Source organism: Nomascus leucogenys, chromosome 11 (assembly GCF_006542625.1).
Source record: "Nomascus leucogenys isolate Asia chromosome 11, Asia_NLE_v1, whole genome shotgun sequence".
Classification (NCBI taxonomy): Eukaryota; Metazoa; Chordata; class Mammalia; order Primates; family Hylobatidae; genus Nomascus; species Nomascus leucogenys.
The window spans coordinates 53,534,102-53,554,593 of record NC_044391.1 but is presented as its reverse complement, the minus strand read 5'-3'; the positions used below and the strand labels follow the sequence as shown (position 1 = coordinate 53,554,593).

At 56.9% G+C, this 20,492-nt stretch overlaps 2 protein-coding genes across 5 annotated transcripts in view; one reads left to right on the top strand and one right to left on the bottom strand.

Annotated features, from left to right (window-relative positions):
* Positions 1 to 1,148: 1,148 nt before the first annotated feature.
* Positions 1,149 to 15,620, bottom strand: AGAP2 (ArfGAP with GTPase domain, ankyrin repeat and PH domain 2). 3 transcript variants are annotated; one of them, XR_004032274.1, is made up of 20 exons: positions 14,444 to 15,620; positions 12,732 to 12,790; positions 11,953 to 12,040; positions 11,680 to 11,765; positions 11,386 to 11,533; positions 10,198 to 10,332; positions 9,757 to 9,866; positions 9,168 to 9,326; positions 8,915 to 9,001; positions 8,725 to 8,829; positions 8,150 to 8,312; positions 7,852 to 7,971; positions 6,998 to 7,126; positions 5,696 to 5,755; positions 5,315 to 5,463; positions 5,059 to 5,149; positions 4,738 to 4,960; positions 4,352 to 4,607; positions 1,456 to 4,172; positions 1,149 to 1,346 (listed from the first exon to the last, which is right to left on the bottom strand). XR_004032274.1 is itself a non-coding variant. In XM_030822331.1 (19 exons), exons 1-19 carry the CDS (start codon positions 15,618 to 15,620, stop codon positions 3,930 to 3,932), a joined length of 3,588 nt encoding a protein of 1,195 aa, XP_030678191.1. In that variant the 3' UTR covers positions 1,149 to 3,929. The 3 variants fall into 3 exon arrangements, 2 of the variants coding, with proteins under 2 accessions (XP_030678191.1, XP_030678193.1); XM_030822331.1 differs by having other exon boundaries at positions 1,149 to 4,172; XM_030822333.1 differs by lacking the exon at positions 5,696 to 5,755 and having other exon boundaries at positions 1,149 to 4,172.
* TSPAN31 (tetraspanin 31) overlaps positions 15,508 to 20,492 on the top strand; it is a 10,136-nt gene continuing 5,151 nt past the window's right edge. The window contains exons 1-2 of one of the 2 annotated variants that reach the window (XM_030822334.1): positions 16,928 to 17,344; positions 19,435 to 19,614. The gene's annotated coding sequence lies outside the window, so the exon portion shown is untranslated. Of the gene's footprint in view, positions 15,576 to 16,927; positions 17,345 to 19,434; positions 19,615 to 20,492 lie in introns of those variants that run through there. The other variant, XM_030822335.1, reaches the window with a different exon arrangement.

Here is a 20,492-nt window from a genome sequence, read left to right as displayed (position 1 = left end):
ATCACTTGAACCCGGGAGGCGGAGGTTGCGGTGAGCTGAGATCACGCCACTGCACTCCAACCTGAGCGACAGAGTGAGACTGTCTCAAAAAAAAAAAAAAAAAAAAAAAAGGATAGAGGGCCCAGAACTCTCACGTGTCTATAAATGGAGAGTGAAGGATTCAACTGTTGAAGGAAGCTCTTGCTGAACGTGGACTAGTGCTTACTGTGCATGCTATGCTTATGTTGTTTTGTTTTGAAGTGTGAATAGGTAGACTTAGAAAACCCTGCTTCCTCTGGTCCATCTGCGCCCCCTGAGGGAGGGATGCTCCAGCTGGACAAGAGCTTAGACACTGCCTTGAGGGCAGCAGTAGTCAGAATGCTGCTCCCAGACCGCACCCCTCATCTCCCACCAGCGGACCCTTGAACAAGTCACTTAACTTTCTAAATGCTGTTTCCTCATTGGTAAATTGTGGACAACAGCAAGGGCTTTTCAAGATGGTTGCAAGGATTGAATGAGATAGAGTGTATGTCGTGCTTTTAGCACAGAACCTGGCCCCAAGTAAGTGCTCACTAGCTTTCTATTATAAGCCAGCTCCTGAGTTCTGAAAAGACTGGGTTACTTGGAGGCAAGAGTCTCAGAAGGAGTTCCCAAAGCTGATCAGAAGCTCAGAATGAGAAGGGGCTGGGGCAGGAGGGCTGTGCTTTGATTTGCTGGGGATGGAGTCTCAGCATCACCAGAAAGCAGAGTTCTGGAAATTTCACTCTGTTAATCATTTTGTACTTTCATTCAAAATTCCTTTTTCCTTTCCTTTGGCTTTTGGCAGCACTCCCATGGTGAAGGTTGGTCTGCCCCAGCTGTGCTAAGACAAAAGGCAGGGAGCAGGGTGTGGCAGATGGCAGCCAGCAGGGCTGCAGGGAGGGCTGGCGGATGGCAACGGCATCCTGCATGGCAGGGCATCCAAGCAAGGCAGCCCAGGGCGAGCTGTGAAGGAGGCATGGGCACAAAGGGGCAGCAGCTCTTCTTCACCCACCCAGGGAGTCCCCGTCTGGGCTCCTATTTTGTCATAACCTGGAGGGCTTGATATTTTGTCATTCCATCCACTACAGCCCTTTACATCTCCCCTACAAGACCAAAGATACTCCCCATTAAGACAAGAGGCAAGTGGATTACTTGGTGTTGGGATTTGTTGTGAGGTTTGCTGACACCTTGACCATTTTTCACTGGTTGGAAATGAAAGGAACTTCCCACTTGCTCTTTGCAGGCAATTTCATTCTCTCCAGGGTCCTTATTTCCTCCCCATATTCTCTCACACTCCCAAACTTCTGAAGAAGGGAGCAAACTTTGGCCACGAGGAAGGAGTGGAGCTGAAATAAGAGAGTCCAAGGTCTTGGAGGTGAAGGGGGAATGGCCAGGTCCTCCAGTCCAATCTTCTTTGCTACCTCCCCCTCTTCTCGCTTTGCCCAGACCACACACCTGCCTCTACTTGTCACTGCACCTGCACTGTTGAATCCACCTTTCCTGGGTCACGCCGCTGTGCTGGGTGGTCACAGCCTAGGACCCTGCAGAGCCGCAGCCTCCATGTGTACTGGATTCAGGTCTGGTGCTGTGTCCTCAGGTCAGTGGCACACTTGCAGCTGAACATCTTGGGGCTGGTGGGCACCAAGGGTCAGAAACAATTCTACCCAAAGATGCTGGTGCTACCAACTAACTTCTCAAGGTAGATAACAACACATGGCTGTGCCCAACCTGCACTAGCTGCTGATCCAACCCTACCCTGTCCAGCCCCTCTACCTGAGTAAACACTTTCAGCTGCCCTTGAGAAATGGTAGGATTGGCTATGTGCTGAGCCTGGCGGCACTGCAGCTCATGGAGGCAGCACTGGCTTCAGGCCACTGTGGCCTTGGTGGTCCCTTTGATGGCACGGAGGTGGATAAATGCCTGCATCCGCTGACACTGAGTTTGTGGACACCAGGGACCTCTGCAGCTAGCTGGGAAAGCTTTCCCAGGAGGTCTCTCACCCCTTCCCTCTGGAACACCCCCTGACGGGCCCAGGGGAGGAACCCCTACTCTATGTTCTACTCTGGTACCTAGTGCTCACGGTGAGCAGGCTGGCCCGGAGCAGCCCTCCTCAGAGCTGGAGCACCTTTCAGGTGCCCTCTGAACAGATACTGGTCAGAATACAGATAAACAGATGCCACCAAGGTCGCCTAGCTGTGCAGTGGAGGGGCAGGTTTCAAAATCAGATCTGTCTCCAAAGTTCCTGCTCTTAACCAAAGCTGTCCCATCTTCTCACCCCTCTCCATGGGCCTGTCGTCTCCTCTAAGTACCATATCCGAACTCTCCCAGGACTGGCGTCATCTTAAGAGTCAGTGCCTTCTCTGCTCCCAGGGTCCCCACTGACTCCAACCTGCTCACGTCCTCCACTACATGAAACCAGAACTGTTGTACGTGATGGAACCACCTCCATGCCCATGGGTACTGTCCTGCCACCAGCCCCAGTGGGAGGCACCTCTGCCTGTCCCTGTCCCACCCCAGTACCCCATCTTGACCAAGGCCATGCCCTAACCTGCCTCCAAGAACAGACCAGCAGCTCACCCCCTAGACAAAATCACTTCCTCTTTAATTGCTGTTGAAGAAGATTCACACCACTGCCTCCAAGGAGATGGGGGGGGGCATTTCCCCCTTGCCCCCACCTCTCTCCCCGCCCCAATTACCTGGTCCTTTGCAAACTATTTTAGCCAGAAAAAAAAAAAAAAAAAAAAAAGACCGGAAACCACTGACACAGACAGCCCAAGGGCTGGGTTGGCTGAGGGAGGCAGGGCTGGGCCAGGTAAGTCCGCCCTATCACCCACTTTGTGGGGAAGGGGCAGGGGGCCTGGAAACCCTCCCAGCCACCTCGAATCCTCTCAGCCCTGGCTGGGAGAGGTCACGGGGGTGAGGAATGGCTCTGGAGCTGCTCCAGTGGGAGGGAGGGGCTGGACAGAAAGAAGGGGGGAGGGGTCCCACTGTAGGGGTGCCCCCTACCCCAGATCACCACGGGCGCTGCACAGTCACAGGTACGCAGTCACGGTCACAGACACTCACAACCCGAGAGCACCCCCACCCCACCCCACCCCCTGCCCACCCTGGGCTTCCCCTACCCCAAAACGCCCTCCCCACGCCCCTGCCCGCCCCCACCCCCATGTTGGGGAACAAAGCAATAAATTACAAGGCCCCCGAAGCCCTCTTAGCCCGCTCCTGCTCCATCCCTTCTCCCTCCCAGGGACCCAGGCTCTTGGCTCCCCCCGGACACTTTAGCTTCCACCCATGGGTAGGTGTAGGGGGACGTCCTGGTTTCCACTACTCACGGTCCCTTTCACGGAAAGGGTTGGGAACCCCCCCCCCCCATGAGCAGCAGGGGTCCTGCCCCTCGCTGCCCTTGCCCCCTTCACTGGGCAGTGAGATGAGCATGGAAGGGGTAGGGTTTCCGTATTGGCCCCAAGTCCCGGGGCTAGCCCTCCCATGTACTAAACCCTCCCTCTGGCGTGGCGTCGCCCCAGGAGCCAGCCTGGGTATGGGCTCCCGCCCTGGGATTGTTGAGCTCGGGCAGGACCGGGTCTTCTTCCCGCCCCTAGGGGGCACAAGCGGACATGTCCAAGCGCCTAGGAGCCCGTACCGCCGGGGACGTCCCCTTCCGCGAACCCCGAGCGGATAGACCCAGAGCAATCCAAGTGTGGAAACAGTGGAGAGGGGGCGTGTTGAGCTGGGGTCTCCATGCCTCGTTGGGGAGAGGGAGGTGAGTTTGTGTCTTCTGAAGGCGTGGGGGCTGTGCCCTCCTGGGGGTAGGAAGTGCTCCCGTGGGGCGGGGTGCGGATCGGAGAGGTGAGTGGGTGCGTCTGTCCAGCGGTCCGCCCGGTGTGGTCGTGCCCGGCCCGCATGAGGATGGGGGTGTCTCTCCCGCTGGGCAACTATACCAGCGCAACCGGGGCGTCGGCGCGGCCCACGCTAGCGGCGCTGCTCCGGCGGCGGGGGCTGGGCGTGGCGGTGATGCTGGGCGTGGTGGCCGCGCTGGGCGTGGTGGCCGCGCTGCCGCCCTCACCGGGGCAGCCGTGCTGGAGAAGGATGTCGGCGCACAGCTGGCTTCCAGCCTGGCGGGCGTAGAACAGCGCCGTGCGGCCCTGGGCGTCACGGGCCGCCACGTCCGCGCCGTACTAGAGGGCGGAAACGGCCGCGTGACCGCGCGTCCCCAGGGCGCCCACACCCGGCGCCGCCTCCCCCACATGGCCAAGCCTACCTCCGGGGTCCCTCTGGGAATTTCGGGCTTTCCCGCGCCAGGCGTTTTCCGAGATGAAGCCTCAAAGACCCCCTTTCCTCCCCCCAGCTCACGTACCCACAGCAGCAGTTGCGTGATGACGACGTGGGCGAGCTCGGCCGCCAGGTGGAGTGGGGAGCGCAGCTGTGGGTCCTCTACGCTGGTGTCGAGCGGCCCGTGTCGCGCATGGGCCAAAAGCAGGAGAACGGTAGCCACGTCCTGGGCCTGCACAGCGGCCCACAGCTGGCGGCCCAGCGGCTCCTCCATGGTGCTCAGCGGCGCCAGGAACAGCAGCTGCTCGTACTTGGCGCGAATCCACGACTCGCGCTCCTCCCTGCAAGACCAGGGATCAATGGAAAAGGCTCTAGGGACCCCCAGCCAGGACCTCTGCCCCTACCCAGGGGACCGTCTCAGGTTCGCACACCCTCAGCAACCCTCCCCCTGCTCTGTTCCCTCACGCTTACCGCGAAGAGTCCCGCGTGGGCTTGGCACGGCCTCGCGTGTCGCTTTCCCACACGCGGTTGGCCGTGTCGTTGCCAATAGCCGTCAGCACCAGGGTCAGCTCCCGTGGCCAGTCGTCCAAGTCCAGCGAGCGGACGCGGGACAGGTGTGTGCCCAGGTTGCGGTGGATGCCAGAACACTCGATGCAGATGAGGGCGCCCAGGTTCAAGCTGGCCCACGTGGGGTCTGCGGACGGAGCGTAGAGGTCGGCTCCCAGCCGGGCAGCACAGGCACCCCGGCATTCACCACACACCCTAGCCCCTCCGCTGCCTCCTGGCACTCACTGGGGGCCCCGCAGTCCACGCAGATTGAATTCCCCTTGGCGTTCCGGATCGCCTGGATGGCCACGGCCTCGCTTTGGCTGTCTGTGCGCAGCTGCAGAGAGGGTTTGGGTTGGCACTGACTCTGCCTCCAAGCCCCACCTCCTTCTCAGACACCTCTGCTCTCCTCTCACACGACTTCCGCCGTGTCGTTGCCAATGGCCGTCAGCACCAGGGTCAGTTCCTGCGGCCAGTCCTCCACCCCACCTCAAACTCTTACCTTGACCTTGCTGCTCTCACAGCACTGCAGACTGGCTAGGATCTGACTCTCGATGGCCTGGACCCAGGCATCCCGCTCCTCAAAACTGGCTGCCTCAAAGTGCCACGTCTGACCCGTGCTGGACACGATCAGGAACTCAAAGTTTTCCTCTGAGTGGGGGATGGGATGGGGTCATTAAGAGACAGAGTTCAAGCAGGGGCTGCCTTCCCCAAGCCCGTCCTCCCTGATGTCCATCCCGAGCCCCCGGGAGTGGGGCAGTGGGGGTAGGGGAAGCAGAGGGTGGGGGGCAGCAGGAAGCCCGAGCACATGCAGGGGAAAGCGGGGGCACCCCCACCCTTCTGCACCCCAGCTGAGCGTCCCTCCCGGCTCCCCACTTGTTACCTGCTTTATAAATATTTCTTAAACTACCAAAGGATTTTAGTTTCCACATTTTGCGCTTGGCTGGTTTCCCGAAGCGAAGGAGATAGAGATAGAATGGAGAGCAGAATAGAGAAAGAGAGACCAAGAAAGAAGGAGAAAAAGACAGGTAGATGGAGAGATGGAGAGAGATAGTGACAGTGTGCCAGAGACAAAGCAGGACAGACAGATGGGGAGAGAAAGCAGAACTAAAGTCAGTGGCCCCGGAGCAGAGTGGAGCAGAAGCCAAGAGCCATGAGAGTAGGCAGATCTGGAACCTGGGTCTGAGCACCCGGCAGAGAGCAGGGGCAGCAGGGATAGATTATCAAGACCAGCGAGGTGCTGGGCCTCTGGGAGAAGAAGGGAGGGTCAGGATTTGAGTGAACACGGGGGAAGGGGACAGAAGCTGGGGCGCAGGGCTAAGATGAGAGGGCCCCAGGGCTGGTGGCGGTGGGGGTGCGGGGAGTCACTGAGGGACAAGAATGGGGATCACTATGGTCAAGGGCTGTTGGGGAGCACTTGGCGATAGAAAGTTATCGGGAGAAGGCCAGGCGCGGTGACTTATGCCTGTAATCCCCACCGCCTGTAATCCCAGCACTTTGGGAGGCCGAGGCGGGCAGATCATGAGGTCAGGAGATCAAGACCATCCTGGCTAACACAGTGAAACCCCGTCTCTACTAAAAAATACAAAAAATTAGCCGGGCATGGTGGCGAAAGCCTGTAGTCCCAGCTACTTGTAAGGCTGAGGCAGGAGAATGGCGTGAACCCAGGAGGCGGAGGTTGCAGTGAGCCGAGATCGCACCACTGTACTCCAGCCTGGGTGACAGAGTGAGACTCCATCTCAAAAAAAAGAAAAAAAGAAAGTTATTGGGAGAAGGGGGCTGGGTGGTCACAGAATCCAGGATCTGGGGAATCAGTGGGAGATGCAGAGATAAGGGGCTGAGTCACTGGGGATCGGCTGGGGGGCAGCTGGGTGTAGGGGCTGGGGTGGTAAGTGGAGTTGAGGGAAGGAAGAGGAACTAGAACGTCATTAGGAGACGCAGCAGGAGCTATAGACATGGACATCGTTAAGAATGGGGCTGGGGAAAGGAATTAGCTGGGGAACAAGGAAAGAAGGACAGGGGCTGGGGGATGTCCATCCACTCTTTCACTAAGTTGTGTGCAGTGGTAATGGTAGTCAAGCACTCAGCTCAGGCACTTTTCCTCCTGCTGCAGGAGTTGGGCCGGGGAGCTGATGTTGGGGATGAGGGTTCTGGGTGGGAGTGGAAGTGCCCGCCAGAGCCTCACCTTCAGCCTGCCCAGCCGAGCCTTCAGTCTTGGATGGTGTTGTCAATTTTTTCCTCCTCTGCTTCTTCACCATGGGAGAAGGAGGGGGTTCCCGACTCAGGGGGCTCAGGTCTCCAGATGGGGTACAGTCTTAGGGAGGAAGACACGGCTGCCTCAGTAGCCCCCTCCACAGATTTCCTGATTTCTTGATAGCCTGTCTCATTCCCTGAACTAGCTTTGGCATTTTAGGGCACCCCTCCTCAACTGTCCCTCTCCAGGAGTTCCCCCTTGATCATTCCTGGGGATGCAGGGAGATGAGCGGTTTAGAGTCAGACCTGCACTCAGATCCTGGTTCTGCCACTTACTGGCCTTAAGACCTTGAGCAAGGCACTTAATCTTCTGAGCCTCAGTTTCTTTATCTCTGAAATAGGGGTAATAATCTTGACCTGACAAAACTGTTGTGAGGATCATTTGTTTATAATGTTATTTGCATACTATATATATATTTTTTTTCAAACATGGCAAACATGGCTGACTATGTACTAGACAATATTCTCAGTTTGTTTAAACCTCAAAGCAACCCTCTGAGGTAGAAACTATTATCTCCATGTTACAGATGAGGAAACTGAGGCATGGAGAGGTCAAGTAACTTGCTCATGTGGCAAGCCAGGATTCAAGCTCAGACAGTTGACGTTAGAGTCCACTTGTCTTAACCATTATGATAGACATGGTATGATTGAACTTATTCATGTGTGGGGCTCCACGTGTTCACTCATGCATTTGTTCCAGCCTCCAAGCCTTCACCCCGTATTCATTTCCCACACCCATCCTATTTGGGTGTGGAAGACAGCAGATGGAAGATCATCCCCACTGACCTGTGCTGAGGGCTCGGGCCAAATTCCGGTCTGGCTTCAGCAGGTGTTTGGATGTCTGATCTGGTGGTGGCTGCAGGGAACTGGGGCTAGGGCTAGGGCTTGGCATGGGAGTAGTGGCTTCTGTCGGAAGAAGATGAAACCTCAGTGAGCCTCTCTTTCTTCTGGCCCCATTCCTTACGTGGTCCCTCTTTATCACCCAGCTTCCTACTCGCCCAGTGCCAGCCCCCTCTTCCCCCTTACCCCTCCTTTTCCCCAGCCCTGGCCCCTCTCCTGCTCCTATGTCATAAACCTTACTTACCCAGGCCTTCACCCATCTGGACAGTGCTCATGTCCTTGACGAGCCCGTTGATGCTGGCTGAGGGGCCAAAGGCAGAGATGGCCCTCGGGGGCCGCTTGCCCGGGACTTTGACTGTTGTTCGCAGCAAGTCCATCTCCTTGCCGTGGGTACTGTGGATGTAATCCTGGAGGGGTACAGGGCCGAGAGTGTAGGGAAGGTTGGGGTCCTTGGTATGCTGGGAAGCAGTCAATATGGTACAGAATAGAGAGGGACTGGGGAGGGGGTCTTGGGGGCCAAATGGGTTGTGATGAGCAGCTAGGGGATGGGCCCATCAGACTTGGCCCAGCATTGTCTCCTCCAGAAAGCGTTCCCTTCCTGGGTGCTCTCCCACTAGACTGCAAGTTCCTGGGGCAATGTATTTACCTTTACATTCCCGGCAGGGGCACATGGTGGGCTCTTAACACATGCCTGCTAAACTTAAGAGAACAGGACTAGCACTTCCTAGAAATGAGGTTAGTGCTTTGTCAGAGACACAGACAGGTAGAGCTTGAGGGAAATTCAAAGCTGGCCAACGTGGCCCAGTCTCTGCCACTCACGTTAATGCTGGGGTGGTAGAGTAGAAAGCCATTACTGGACAGGGTTACATATTTCTTCTTCCATTCTTTGTTCAAGGAATTGCCACTTCGTTTTAGTAGGAAGCTCTGGAGAAAGGGGAAAGACACATGTGGGAAAAAAGCCAACTAAGACCAGCTGCCCCTAGCCTGCCGCAGCCCCTGGATCACTTACCTGTTTGATGGGGATGGCTCGCCCACTCCCTGTTGTCTCTCCCCGACTATCCAAGCTCCGTTTCTCGGAGTCACTACCCCGACGATTCTGGAACGGTTATTGGAATCCGTTTGAGGATGGATAGAGGGATACACTGATGTGACGATATGGAAGATAGATGAAGAAGGGCCCAACAGAGGAGTCTAGGGGCTAGGGAAGATGGGCAGGTCATGGGGGACAGGAGGATGGGGGTCAGCATGTCCATGTCCAATACCGCAAAAAGGCTGGTCCTGCGCTTGGCTGCCCGGTGCAGGGACCCTGGGGTGCTCAATCCAGCCACTGCAGCTGCCTCGGCTCGGAGCTCCCGGTGACCAACATTCGGTGAGGACGGGAGGGAAGAAGAGTAGTCGCTAGTGTGGCCCCCGTTACTAGCCTGGGCGCATATGGAAGAGTCAGCAGAGCTGAGATGCCCCCTACTCCACCAAGCTACACTCATATCTCGTTATGGGGAATTTGAGACATTCCTTGATCACCTCACCATTTATGTTGTCATTAATAATTTTTAAAATCCGCACTAACATTGTGACAGTGCTTTAAATGTTGCAAAGGTTGATTCACAAGTATTATGTCATACAATCTTCCGATAGCCTTAGGAGGTTAGGTGAGTTGCTTAAGGACACTGCAAATGATGTCTCAAATCTGGTTGATTTCCAGTCCAATGCACTTTCTGCCAATAGTTTCACTGCCATTTCCATCTGTTTCCCCACTCCCCGAACCTCCTTGGGTACTCTGTACCTGTCCTAGGATCCCCAGCCCCTCTGCATCTTCCCGGCCCCTCTGCAGACTCTGAAACCCCAACTCACCTGGCCAGCTACCGGAGTGGATGCAGCTGAGTGGCTTGGGGAGCTGGGCAGGGACTTGCAGGCAGCCAGAAGCTGTTGCTGCTTGCGCAAGGTCACCACCTTCTGGGCCACTGAGGGGAGTTGAGGGAAGGAGGTGTGAGCAGGCCAGATACCCAAGACCACCCTTCCATGCCCAGCTTTGAGAAATCCCCAGTAGACAACACAGGACCCAACTTCCTTGTCACTGTGGCCTCCATGCCACCTGTGGCCTTGCCAGCTCCTCCAGCCCAGAAAGACCTTGCGACTGTTAAGCAAACCTTCTCTGGCCTCCCTGATCTCTCCTCCCTCCCACAAAGGCTAATTTCCTTCACTCACAGAGAGAGGCCTGGATGCCTGACCTCTGAGAATATCCCAGGCCCCTTGCTCTGGCTTCCCACATATGCTGGAGATCACTACACTCACCCTCCTGGAAGACCCGATCCACATTGAGCCCATAGGTTGCACAAGTCTCATAGTAGCTGCAGCGTTTCATGTCTGCGCACAGAGCTCTGGCACGAGCATCTCCCACCACCCGAGGGGAGGAAGCACTGATCCTGTCTGAGGGGACAGGAAAGGGGCAGGGTTGAACAAGGAGCCCCACCTTGTTAGATTTTTCACAATTCCTTTATCCTTCGTTGGGCCCTCAGGCTGGGCCCACTGGGGATGGGGTGTGAGAGATCATCTTTTCTGTGACCAGGTGGAGTGGGAGTACATAAGCCCTTTCTGAGTACTGGGCCCAGTTCACACACCTAGCTGTGTATGAATAGGCTGCGTGAGCTGTGTGTGTGTGTGTGTGTGTGTGTGCTCAAAGAATACTCCAGAGCTGCTGAGTGGTGCTTCCTGACAAGGTCTACATAGCTGAGACCCAGGTGCGAGTGATAATCACCCTGCCCTGCAAATCCATCGAACCCTGAACTGGTGGGAGGACACCGGCTTGTGAACTAGGAAAAGGTTGGGTGCCCGTGGGTCATGGCTGGACTGCCCACTCTGCAGCAAGAAACCAGGATGCAAGCAACAGGTGGAGATAGGCACCAGCAGAACAGGCATCCAGACCAAGTCCCACCAGCTCGACACAGGGGAGTGCTGGAAAAGCATTTCCTGGCCCTGGCAGAGTCTGGGAGCCTCTGAGTCACTTCTTTGAGAACTAAAAGGTTTTCTGCTGTCTTCTTTTCATCATCGTTTCCTTTGTGTTTTCACTTTGTTTTTGGATAAGTTCCTTTAAAAGGTGTCAGCCTGACCCAGCTGTCGCAAAAAGGAAGATGGAAAAGGTTTCCTATCCACACTAGGACTTGAGATTTTCTGTGTCCTATGATGGCACCGGGAAATGGCAGTGTCAGAATACAAGGTAGGTGACATTTCAGGAGAGGCAAGGAGATGGCTACTATAGCTGTCCTTTCCTCCCTGGAGATCCCCTGTTCTCTGCTCAGACCTTGGGAAGTTATTGTTTGGTTTCATGACTCCCTTATTTGGAGGCCAGGCTCTCTCCAGAAGGGTACTGTAATCCAAGTGGCCATTTCCACACCTTATCAAGTTCTCACCCATGTTGGGCAATATCCCAGTAGCCTCCTCAGGGCCTCCCTTGAAAGCAGTGCTTTCCGAACCCCTCCTTACCTTGTGTCCCCACCAGTGCCAAGGCCAGGCCTCCTCGTCCCTCCCCCCGAAGGGAACTCAGCTGCCCATGGAGACGGCTCACAGCCTGGAAACTGTTCTCATCCTCCAGGCTGAAGACGAAGATCACAGCATCTGCCCAGCCTGAGAACTTGCGGGGAGTTGAGGGAACAAATGGAAAGTCAGATAGGTCTACTCCTCTGGACCCAATCCAGATGGAGACCTGGGAAACCACAGCCCTCTCCCTTGGCCAGTGCTGACCCCAGCCAGCCTGTCCCCCACCACCTCCACCCTCACCTTGGCGTCAGGTGCCCCAGCTTCCTCTCGGATTAGCACCAGATGTGTCTGCCCATCCACCAACATCTCTTTCTTGTACTGCTCACCTGTCCAGAAGAATTGGGAGGGGTAACAGGTCAGAGGTGACAGGTCACCAAACCTCCCCATGCTCCCAGTGCTTTTGCTATCATGGCCTCATCCTTCCCCCCTGGTCTCCATACCTGCCTAATCATTGATCTCACTCCTGGATCCCTGACCCCAATGGTTAGCTTACTATGGCTCTTGAGAACTCACTCTCTGTCTTCTCCAGCACCTGGTATGAGCCAGTCAGGAATCGGTGGATGAGCGATGACTTCCCACTCCTGGCGTCGCCCAGCACACCCTGAGGGCAAGGTTGTGGAGCAGAAATTGTGGGATATAAGAGAAGGCAGGATGCATGGGTCTGGACACTCCAGAAAACCCAGAGAGATAAATCATCCAAGCAGGACCCTACAGGGCCTGGATGACAGTCATTCCAGAGAGAGCAGTTGGGAGGATCAGAGCAGCTGGGGGGATCGGAGCAGTTGGGAGGATCAGGGCATGAGTGTGGTAAGAAATGATCCCAAGCTCAAAGTGGAGCATGAGCTGAAGAATGTCAGCAATTCAGTACCAGCTTTTTTGTGTGTTGGGTTGTTTAGAAAACATACTAGATATGTTTTGTGCGTGTGTGTCTCTCTGTGTGTGTGTTTGTAGCATGTCACAGTTCTAGGCACTAGTTGGAAAACTTTACCCAATTCTAGGCAATACAACATGAAGGCCAAAGGGCAGATACCAGAAATGAGAAGCCTGGAGGAGGACCGTGAACAAACAGGAAAAAGGGGATGGCTGCATAAAGACTAGATAGGAAAAACTTGTGAGGAGGATATAGCAAACCCCATGTTGGTGCTATGAAGGTAGACTCTCAGGAGAACTGGAAAACAATTCCCTATTCCCAAAGAGAGAGAGAGAGAGAAGGAGAGGTGAAGGGAGAGAGCTGAGAGAGCAGTGGGTGGGAGGTCAGCCTTCCCTATAGACAAGGGGACTGGGTTACCTACCAGGCGCAGTTCAGGAATGGAGCGGCTCAAAGTCCATTCCTGGCTATTGATCACAGCCTCTGTAACAGAAGAAGGGCAGTAAGAGGGGAGGCTCCTGGCTCAGGAGGACCCCCAACACTGAGCCACCCCTCCTCCCTCTGCAGCTTTCCAAATTCCCCGAACCCTGCCCGCACTGGAGAGGTGTGTGGAACAGACAGGTTTGAGGGTGGTCCCCAGGCCTCCCATCCCAGCCGCTCTCCCCCAGCTGTTGCTGCCGCTCAGTGGTTGCTTAGCAACGGAGCTAGCAAGACAAAAATACTTCAGTTGGCATCTCCCTTAAAGCACATCCCCAAACGCGGGTCCCGGCCCCAGACAGGGAGACCAGGGCTCTGACAGTGGCAGGTTCTTCCCTCTGGAAAAAGAATAGAAGAGGAGCTCCTCCCTAACCCACTGGTTCCCAGGGCAGACCCTGGGAGGAGGTGCTGAAACATAGAAGAGAGTGTGTCTTCCCCAGCTTCCATTCCACAGGAGAGAAACTGAGGTGAGGGGTTTCCCTCCCCTTTTTCAAGGTCAACGGCACCGTGGCCCTGGACCCCTCCCCACAGCCCAAAGGAAAGAGCTACGATTTTCCTGTGCCTCCATCTCCCACACCCTCCCCACAAACGCCCTCCAAAAGAACTGTGGGGAAGGGCTCCATCGCCTGGCCGAGAGAAGCCACAGGCCTGGGGGAAAGGATGCTCCTTCCGCCCGCCGGGTCCAGCCCCCGCGCCTGACACCGGCCGGACGTTCCCGGGGCGCCGCAGCTGCGGCGGGAACTCTGGGATCCGGAGCCATCTGCTCCCACACGCTCCGGAGCCAAACCCCGGGGGCCGCCTCCGCTCCCGGACCCGCCTCCTCTCCCGGGAGTGTGAGCCGAACCGAGAGTCTCCTGCCTATCTCCTCCAGTAGGAAAATAGTAATAATAATAGACACCCTGCCCCCGTAAAAAACACTACCTTCCCCGTACCGCCTCCCAAGTCTCCCGGGGTACGGATTGCCTTTGCAGCAGTTCCGCCCCCACTGACTCACTCCAGGGTCAGCCCCGGTGGGTTTCAATGCGGCTCTGGGGAGAGGGTGGGCAGTGGGGGAAGTGAGGCTTCCTATCCGCCCCCTCTCACTTCACATTTAAATATTCTGCACGTTCCAGCCCCCGCGCACTCGCGTACCGCCCAATCCGCCTTCACCGCACGAAAAACATCACCAGCCTGCTCTCAGCCCAGGGGACGACTAGTCCCTGGCGAGAAGCTGCCTGCAAGGTCACTGTCATGCCACCTGCCCCAAGTGCTCAGGGGAAACTGAGGCTTCCTCATCCCCTTCACCTTCAACGTCGCTCTAAACACGGCAAAGCCCCATTTCCATGTTCCCAGAGTTCAGCTGAGGCTGGAAGTAGGGTCCTGGGCTTCTCTGGGAGCAATTTTCTAGTCACTCTGATCAAGGACATTATTTTCCCAGAAAGCTCTGAGGCTCTCTGAGTCCCTCTGAAATCAAGTCATTTCTCCTGTCGCACAATGTAGCTACTCACCCCGCTTCAAGACTCCTATTCTTTGCCCCAGTCCTTGGCAGAGGAGTGAGCTTGGTTCATCCGCCCACCCCAGAGAAAATCTTCCCTAGTTTCCTGGACCTCGCTCCTCCACCCCAAGCTGAGCATTCCAGGTACCCTTCCCTCCCTGTTCTCAAGCCCTGACTCAACTCACTAGGGGAAGCGCGGAGCTCGGCGCCCAGCAGCTCCCTGGACCCGCTGCCAGAAGACAGGCTGGGGGGTCCGGGAAGGGGCCCGGAGCCAGGAGGCCCTCCTGTGCTCTTGGTGAAGATGCCGCTGATAAACTTGAGCATCTTGCGGTCACGAGTGGATGCTCGGCCCCCCTCCCGGCCCCGTTTCAGCCCCGGAGCTGGAGGCTCCAGAGTGATTGGAGGTGCAGGACCGGGGGGCTGCGCGGTAGCAGCGGTGACAGCAGCCGCTGGAGTCGGAGTTGGTGGGAGGGTTAGCGGAGGAGGAGAGCCGGCAGGCGGTCCCGGATGCAAGTCACTGTTGTCCAAGGTCTTACTCTTGCCTTTCCGAGGGGACAACTTCCCTCGGGCTCCAGCCCCAGCCCCGACCCCACCAGAGGTCGCAGCTGTAGCGCCCCCTCCCCCGGCGGCGGCGGCGGTGGCGGCGGTGGCGGCGGCAGAGGCCGAAGCTCCAGTTCCGGCGCTGCTCTTTGACCCCTTGACCCTGGGCTTGCCCTCGCTTTCGGGCCATGACAGGCGGCTACCCGCGCCCTTGCCCCCGCCGGCTTTGGCTCCACTCGTGGTCACGGTCTTGCAAGGCTTGGGAGCCGGCGGAGGAGGCGCCACCTTGAGCCTCCGGCTGCCGGTGCCAGGGTGCGGAGAGGATGAGCCAGGGATGCCGCCGCCCGCCCGGCCTTCGGGCTCCGGGCCGCCCCAGCTCGGGCTGCTGAGTAGGGGGCGCCGGGAGGAGGTGAGGGCGCCCCCAGGCTTGGGGTCGGGGCTCAGTCCCCCGGAGAGCGGGGGTCCCGGAGGGGCGGCCCAGAGGGAGAGGCGGCGGCCGGCAGCGGGGGAGACTGGGCGGGCCGGACTGGCCGGAGCCGGGGACAGGGCCGGGGGCTCCGCGCCCCCGGTGCCCGCGCTGCTCGTGCTGATCCACAGCGCATCCTGCCGGTGGAAGAGACGTTCGTGCCGCTTCTTGCCCGGCTCCTCCGCGCCTCGGGGGCTGCCAGGATCCCCAGTCTCGGAGCCTCTGGCACCGGCGGCGCCGGCCGCAGCCGCAGACGGAGAAGGCGGCGGCGGAGGCACCGACTCGAGCTTAACCAGGGTCAGCGAGATGAGGTAGGTCGTTGTCCGGCGCTGAAGCGCGCCCGCGCCCCGGCTCATGGGGCCCGGAGACCCCCGAGCTGGGGAGGGGAGGGGACTCCCCCGGACTGCCTCAGGGGGGCCCGGCCATGGGGCCGCCCTGCTCGCTGCCCCCAGCCCCCGGACCCCGCTGAGCCCCCGGCCCGGCTCCGCTGTCGCCGCCGCCTCCGCCGCCTCCGCTTGCGCCCCCCTCCCATCACATGGGGCGCCCCCTCCCCATGCTCCCCGCCCTGCGCCCCCACCCTCTTGGAGCCCCGGGACCTTGGTGCTGCTCCAGGGAGGCGCGCCGGACCGTCCACCCCGGCCTGGGTGGGGGCGCTGAGATGGGTGGGGGAGGGCGGGGAGGACAGTAGTGGGGGCAAATGGGGGAGAGAGAGGAAAAGAGGGCAGAAAAGGGGACTGGAGGCTAGGGGAAACGAACCAGTGCGGGGGAGGCAGGAGCGGGGAATTGGGACTCAAGGGACAGGGGCCGCGGATGCGGTCGGAGAGAGGGTCTTGAGGAGGGTGGGAAGCTAGTGGGGCTGGCCGTGCGGGGGGATTCGCAGGGGCCCGGGGAGGATGCTGGGGATGGAGATACAGGAGGCGGCGGGGGAGGAAAGAGGGAATGGGAGGTGGGTGGGAACCCACGGGTCTGGGGTCTGGGAGGGGAGGGGCGTGAGATCCGGGCGAAGAGTCCGGGGGCCTCGCCCGGGCTCGGCTTGGTCCGGATGCGCGCTGTGTCCGGGCGCTCCCCTCACATTGAGGAGGAGGCAGCCCCCAGGCCCCCCCACCCTATCTCCCCCCCAACCTTTTCTCCACCAGCACCGATGTCTGTGAGGGCGGTGCAAAATCCAGGACTGGATTTCTCTCCCAAATCCTGGGCTGGATTTCCTGGGACTTGGACTCACCTCCTCCAACAACCTAGTCCCCTCCTCTCTTGCACCAAGGTTGGGAAGCGCGACTGTGAGGTATGGCATTTAGGGATAAGGGTGAAAATCGATCTATTGGGTGGACAGGCCGCGGTAAACAGAGCAAACCCAGGGTCACTGCCAATTCTGGGGAAGATGATGTGGGAAAGCGAGGGCCCTGAAATCCCTTCCCCCAGGATCTCTTGTCTCCCCTAGGTACCTGGACGCGTTCCCTTTCTCATGACCCAGCTCCCTTTCCCACTCACACCCCCACACTTAATACTTTGACGGGGCCAAGACTTCAGCTCGACTGTCCCAAAGTGAACTTGGAAAATGTTCCCCAGGGATGGGGACAAACATGGAACTTAGCAGGGTAGGAGAGAGGGGAGAGATCTGAGTGCTGGAGGAGCCCAGACCACAGGGTAAGTCAAAGGCTCCAGCTCTAGGAGGAGGGAGAAGGATGTGTCTTAGACTGATACCCCCCCATGCCAAAATGCATCCAGTCTCCATAGCAACCGTAGCTCCAAGAGTGCCTCAGAAACATCAGGCAGAAGCAGAGAGGAATCTGTGTGTATGGTGGGTGGGGGACCAACCGGGGGATGCTGAATTAGTGGAGGCACTGCCCTGACACCTGGCTACCCACAGGTGGAGGATTTCACTCCCCAAGTATAAGGACTCTTCAGTTGAGGCAGTGAGAGCTGGCCTCTTCAGGATTCCCTTTCAGTCTCCTGAGGTTTGCTGGTGGGATTCTTTCAGAAGATTAAAGAGGAGGCAGGCAAAGTGAATGGAAACCGTCTGCTCTGTGTCCCCCACCCCTCTAGGGGTCTTGGAGTTCAAGGCTTTCTATCCTCCAGCCAGGTGAGAATCCTGAAGTGGTTAGGCCAAAGTGGAAAAGAGGTTGAGACCCCTTGGCGGTGGGGTAAGATGGGCAAAGGAAGGTCTCTCTGCAGCCTTGGAGACCCCTTCCTGGGACTTGGGGAGTCACAGCGGTCCCCTGATTTGGCGTCCCACCCTCCTGACGCAGCTGAGACTATAATAAGTGCTGCCGTGGGCGGCTCTTGGAGGCAGGAGCCTGCAGCGTGCTTGGCCTGGTGGGGGGCTGAGGGTGGGGGTTCTGAAGGTGGGGGCGCTGAGCCAGGATGCCAGGAGCCCTTTGTTCTCCCAGAGACCTGTACCCAATCCCTCCAATGTTCTGTCCTGGGGCTCAGCAGCTTCTCCCTCCCTCCCTACAGAACCAGGATGACACCATCCCCAGGACAGGAGACGCTTCAGTAGTGTTTTTTGACGGAGAGGGTGAAGGAGAATTGTTGGCTCTGGCTTAAACTTCCCTCCTTTGATAGCCTCAGTTTTCCTTTATGTTCAATGGGAACAGAATACTAATTCTTAGAGAAGGAGTAAAACAAATCACTTATGAGGAGTGAAGCCTTCTCAGGGATTTCCGCCTCCACCCCTCCTCACCCTCCTCACCCTCCTCCCCCTCCAGAGCTAAGCACAGCTTTTCTGCCTGGCCTAAACCGCTCTTCTCCTTTATTATTATTATCATTATTATTTTTGACAGGGGTGGGTCTTAGAGTTTCTCCCTAGGAGGCCCCATGGCCCACTCCCCCTTGGTCTTTCCAAACACTAAGGCTGTCAGGGGAGGCTTTGGGTGTAGTTCCTGGCAAAGGGTGTGGGACAGGAGGTGAGAGGGGCACTAGCCTCCGAAGAACAATGGGAAGGGGATCATCAGCCCGTCCCACTAGGCATCCAAAGCAAGCTGTTCCTTCCCTAAGTTATACTCTGGTGTACCAGCAGAGAGGTCTGGCAGGAGGTGTCCTTGAGGGAAAGAATGATCTCTTGACACTCCCCCACCAGGTAGGCAGGTAACAATGGAGAGGACTGAAATGGCTGGAAGAGATCAGGATATGATGGAGGAAGTGCTTCCACCAGATACTTTTCATGAGCAAAGCAGCCTGCTTTTGTTAGCTCTTTGCCGCATCAGAGGTGAATGAAATGAGAGCGAGCTGGAACAACCTCCAGTTCCACCAGTTCCTCAGTGGTAGGGCCTTGTGGATGGAGAGAAGCTGTTCCTGCCAGGGCTCCACCACAGGATTGAAGCCTGGGGTGGGCAGGAGGATGTGGCGGATGGTGTTGCCATGGCAGCACTTCCTCCCTGTGTTGTCATCACTTGCTCTAATGGCACTAAGGAGGTAGAGCGGAAGGTGTGTGGGGGGAAGACAGGAACAGGAGCAAGGGGAGGAGAGGGGACCAAGAAGAGTTCTGGGGACCTATCTGCACTTTGGCTCTGCAGAGCATGGTGTGTAAGTTAGAATATGCTTGGGAGCCTGAGATTCTCTGCATGGTGTACTTCAATGTGCATGCGTGTGTGTGTGTACGTGTGTGCATGTGTTTCTCTCTAGAGCTGGAGAACAAGAGGTCACTGATCCTTAGTGGGTCCTGGGAATGAACTCATTATCCAGTCCCAGAACCTGCTGCCCCAGACTGCTTCCTGCTCTGGACTCCCCAGGCAGGGACCAAGTCTACCATGAGTCTGTCACCGCCTATCTTCCCCCTGCTCACACATTTCTTCATTGCCAAGAAGGTCAGCTCAACAGGGACCGGTATTTTGATCTCCTGGGAGAAGGATCAGAGCAGGGAAAGAGAAAGAATGATACCTCCCATGTCTTTTTCCATCCTCTCTAAATGTATTCTTCCCCAGAGTCCCATCTTAGGGACTAGGAAGTAGCTGACTGGGAAGTGATATATGATACAGCTAACCCTTCTATGCACCTGCTAGTCCCCGATACACTCAAGTTGAGGGCTGACCTTTCTCTTACCTCGAATGCTGGCCAATGAGGCCTGGATGCTGTCCTGGAGTTCGGGGTCGTCCACCCTCTCTGCCAGCTTCCTGAGGCGGTTTAGAGCCTGCTTGGCCACCTCATGTCGTCTGACTTCTGCTCTCACTGCAGCTACAACGAACTGCCTCTGGGCATGCATGTTGCCCAGACCTGTCTTGCCAGGCTAACAACCACCTCTGGCCCTGAGGCCCATGGCCCTACAGCCCCCAAACCTCAGAAGGCCCCTTCTGCTGTGCCCAGAACTCCCCGCCCCTGCCTGCCCTTCCGTCTGTCGACCTCACTTCCTGACTGGTGAGTTTCAAACCCACAGCCTGGGACAGCACTACCTCCTGCACCTCCCACCCCCTCTAGCGTTGGCTCATCAACCCTGCCAGCCAGTCCCTGCTATGATTTCCCAGCCAGGTGGATGGAGAGATCTTAACAGTGTCCCAGGGCCTCCTGTGGGAGGTGGCTAATTAAGATGGGTGTTGGTTCTGGGAGAATATGGCAAGCTAGGTCCCAGGTGCAATCCTAAACTCTTGATGATCTGCAAATTTCAAACTCTCACAGGAATTCATGCACACTTGGTCTGTTACCCTCACAGCCCTGCATTCTAGTATACACTTGTACCCATCGCCCTCTCTACACATCCCAATGAGCCCTGTATCCTTATGTCTTACAATGTAACCCTTTTTCAGTCAGCTACCCACTGAGGCCACCTCCTGTTTAAAAGGGACAAGTGAGGCCAGGCGTGGTGGCTCATGCCTGTAATCCCAGCACCTTGGGAGGCTGAGGCAGGAGAATCACTTGAACCCAGGAGGTGGAGGTTGCAGTGAGCCAAGATCATGCCACTGCACTCCAGCCTGGGTGACTAAGCGACACTCCATGTCAAAAATAAATAAATAAATAAATAGGCCAAGTGATTATGGGTTATGAAGGAGGAAAGTAACCTATAAAAAGACAAAAACTACCACGTTCCATGTTCAATCACTTTCCTAATAATTAACATGTCTATAACACTTAATAGTTTACAACATACTTTCATATATATTATCCTCATGACAGCCCTGAGGAGTAGGATTATTTATCCCTATTTGCATAAAAGGAAACTAAGGCTCAGAGAAGCCATTAAGAGGTGAAACAAAGACATGGATTTAGATCTTCTGATTTTATTTTTACATTTTTATTTT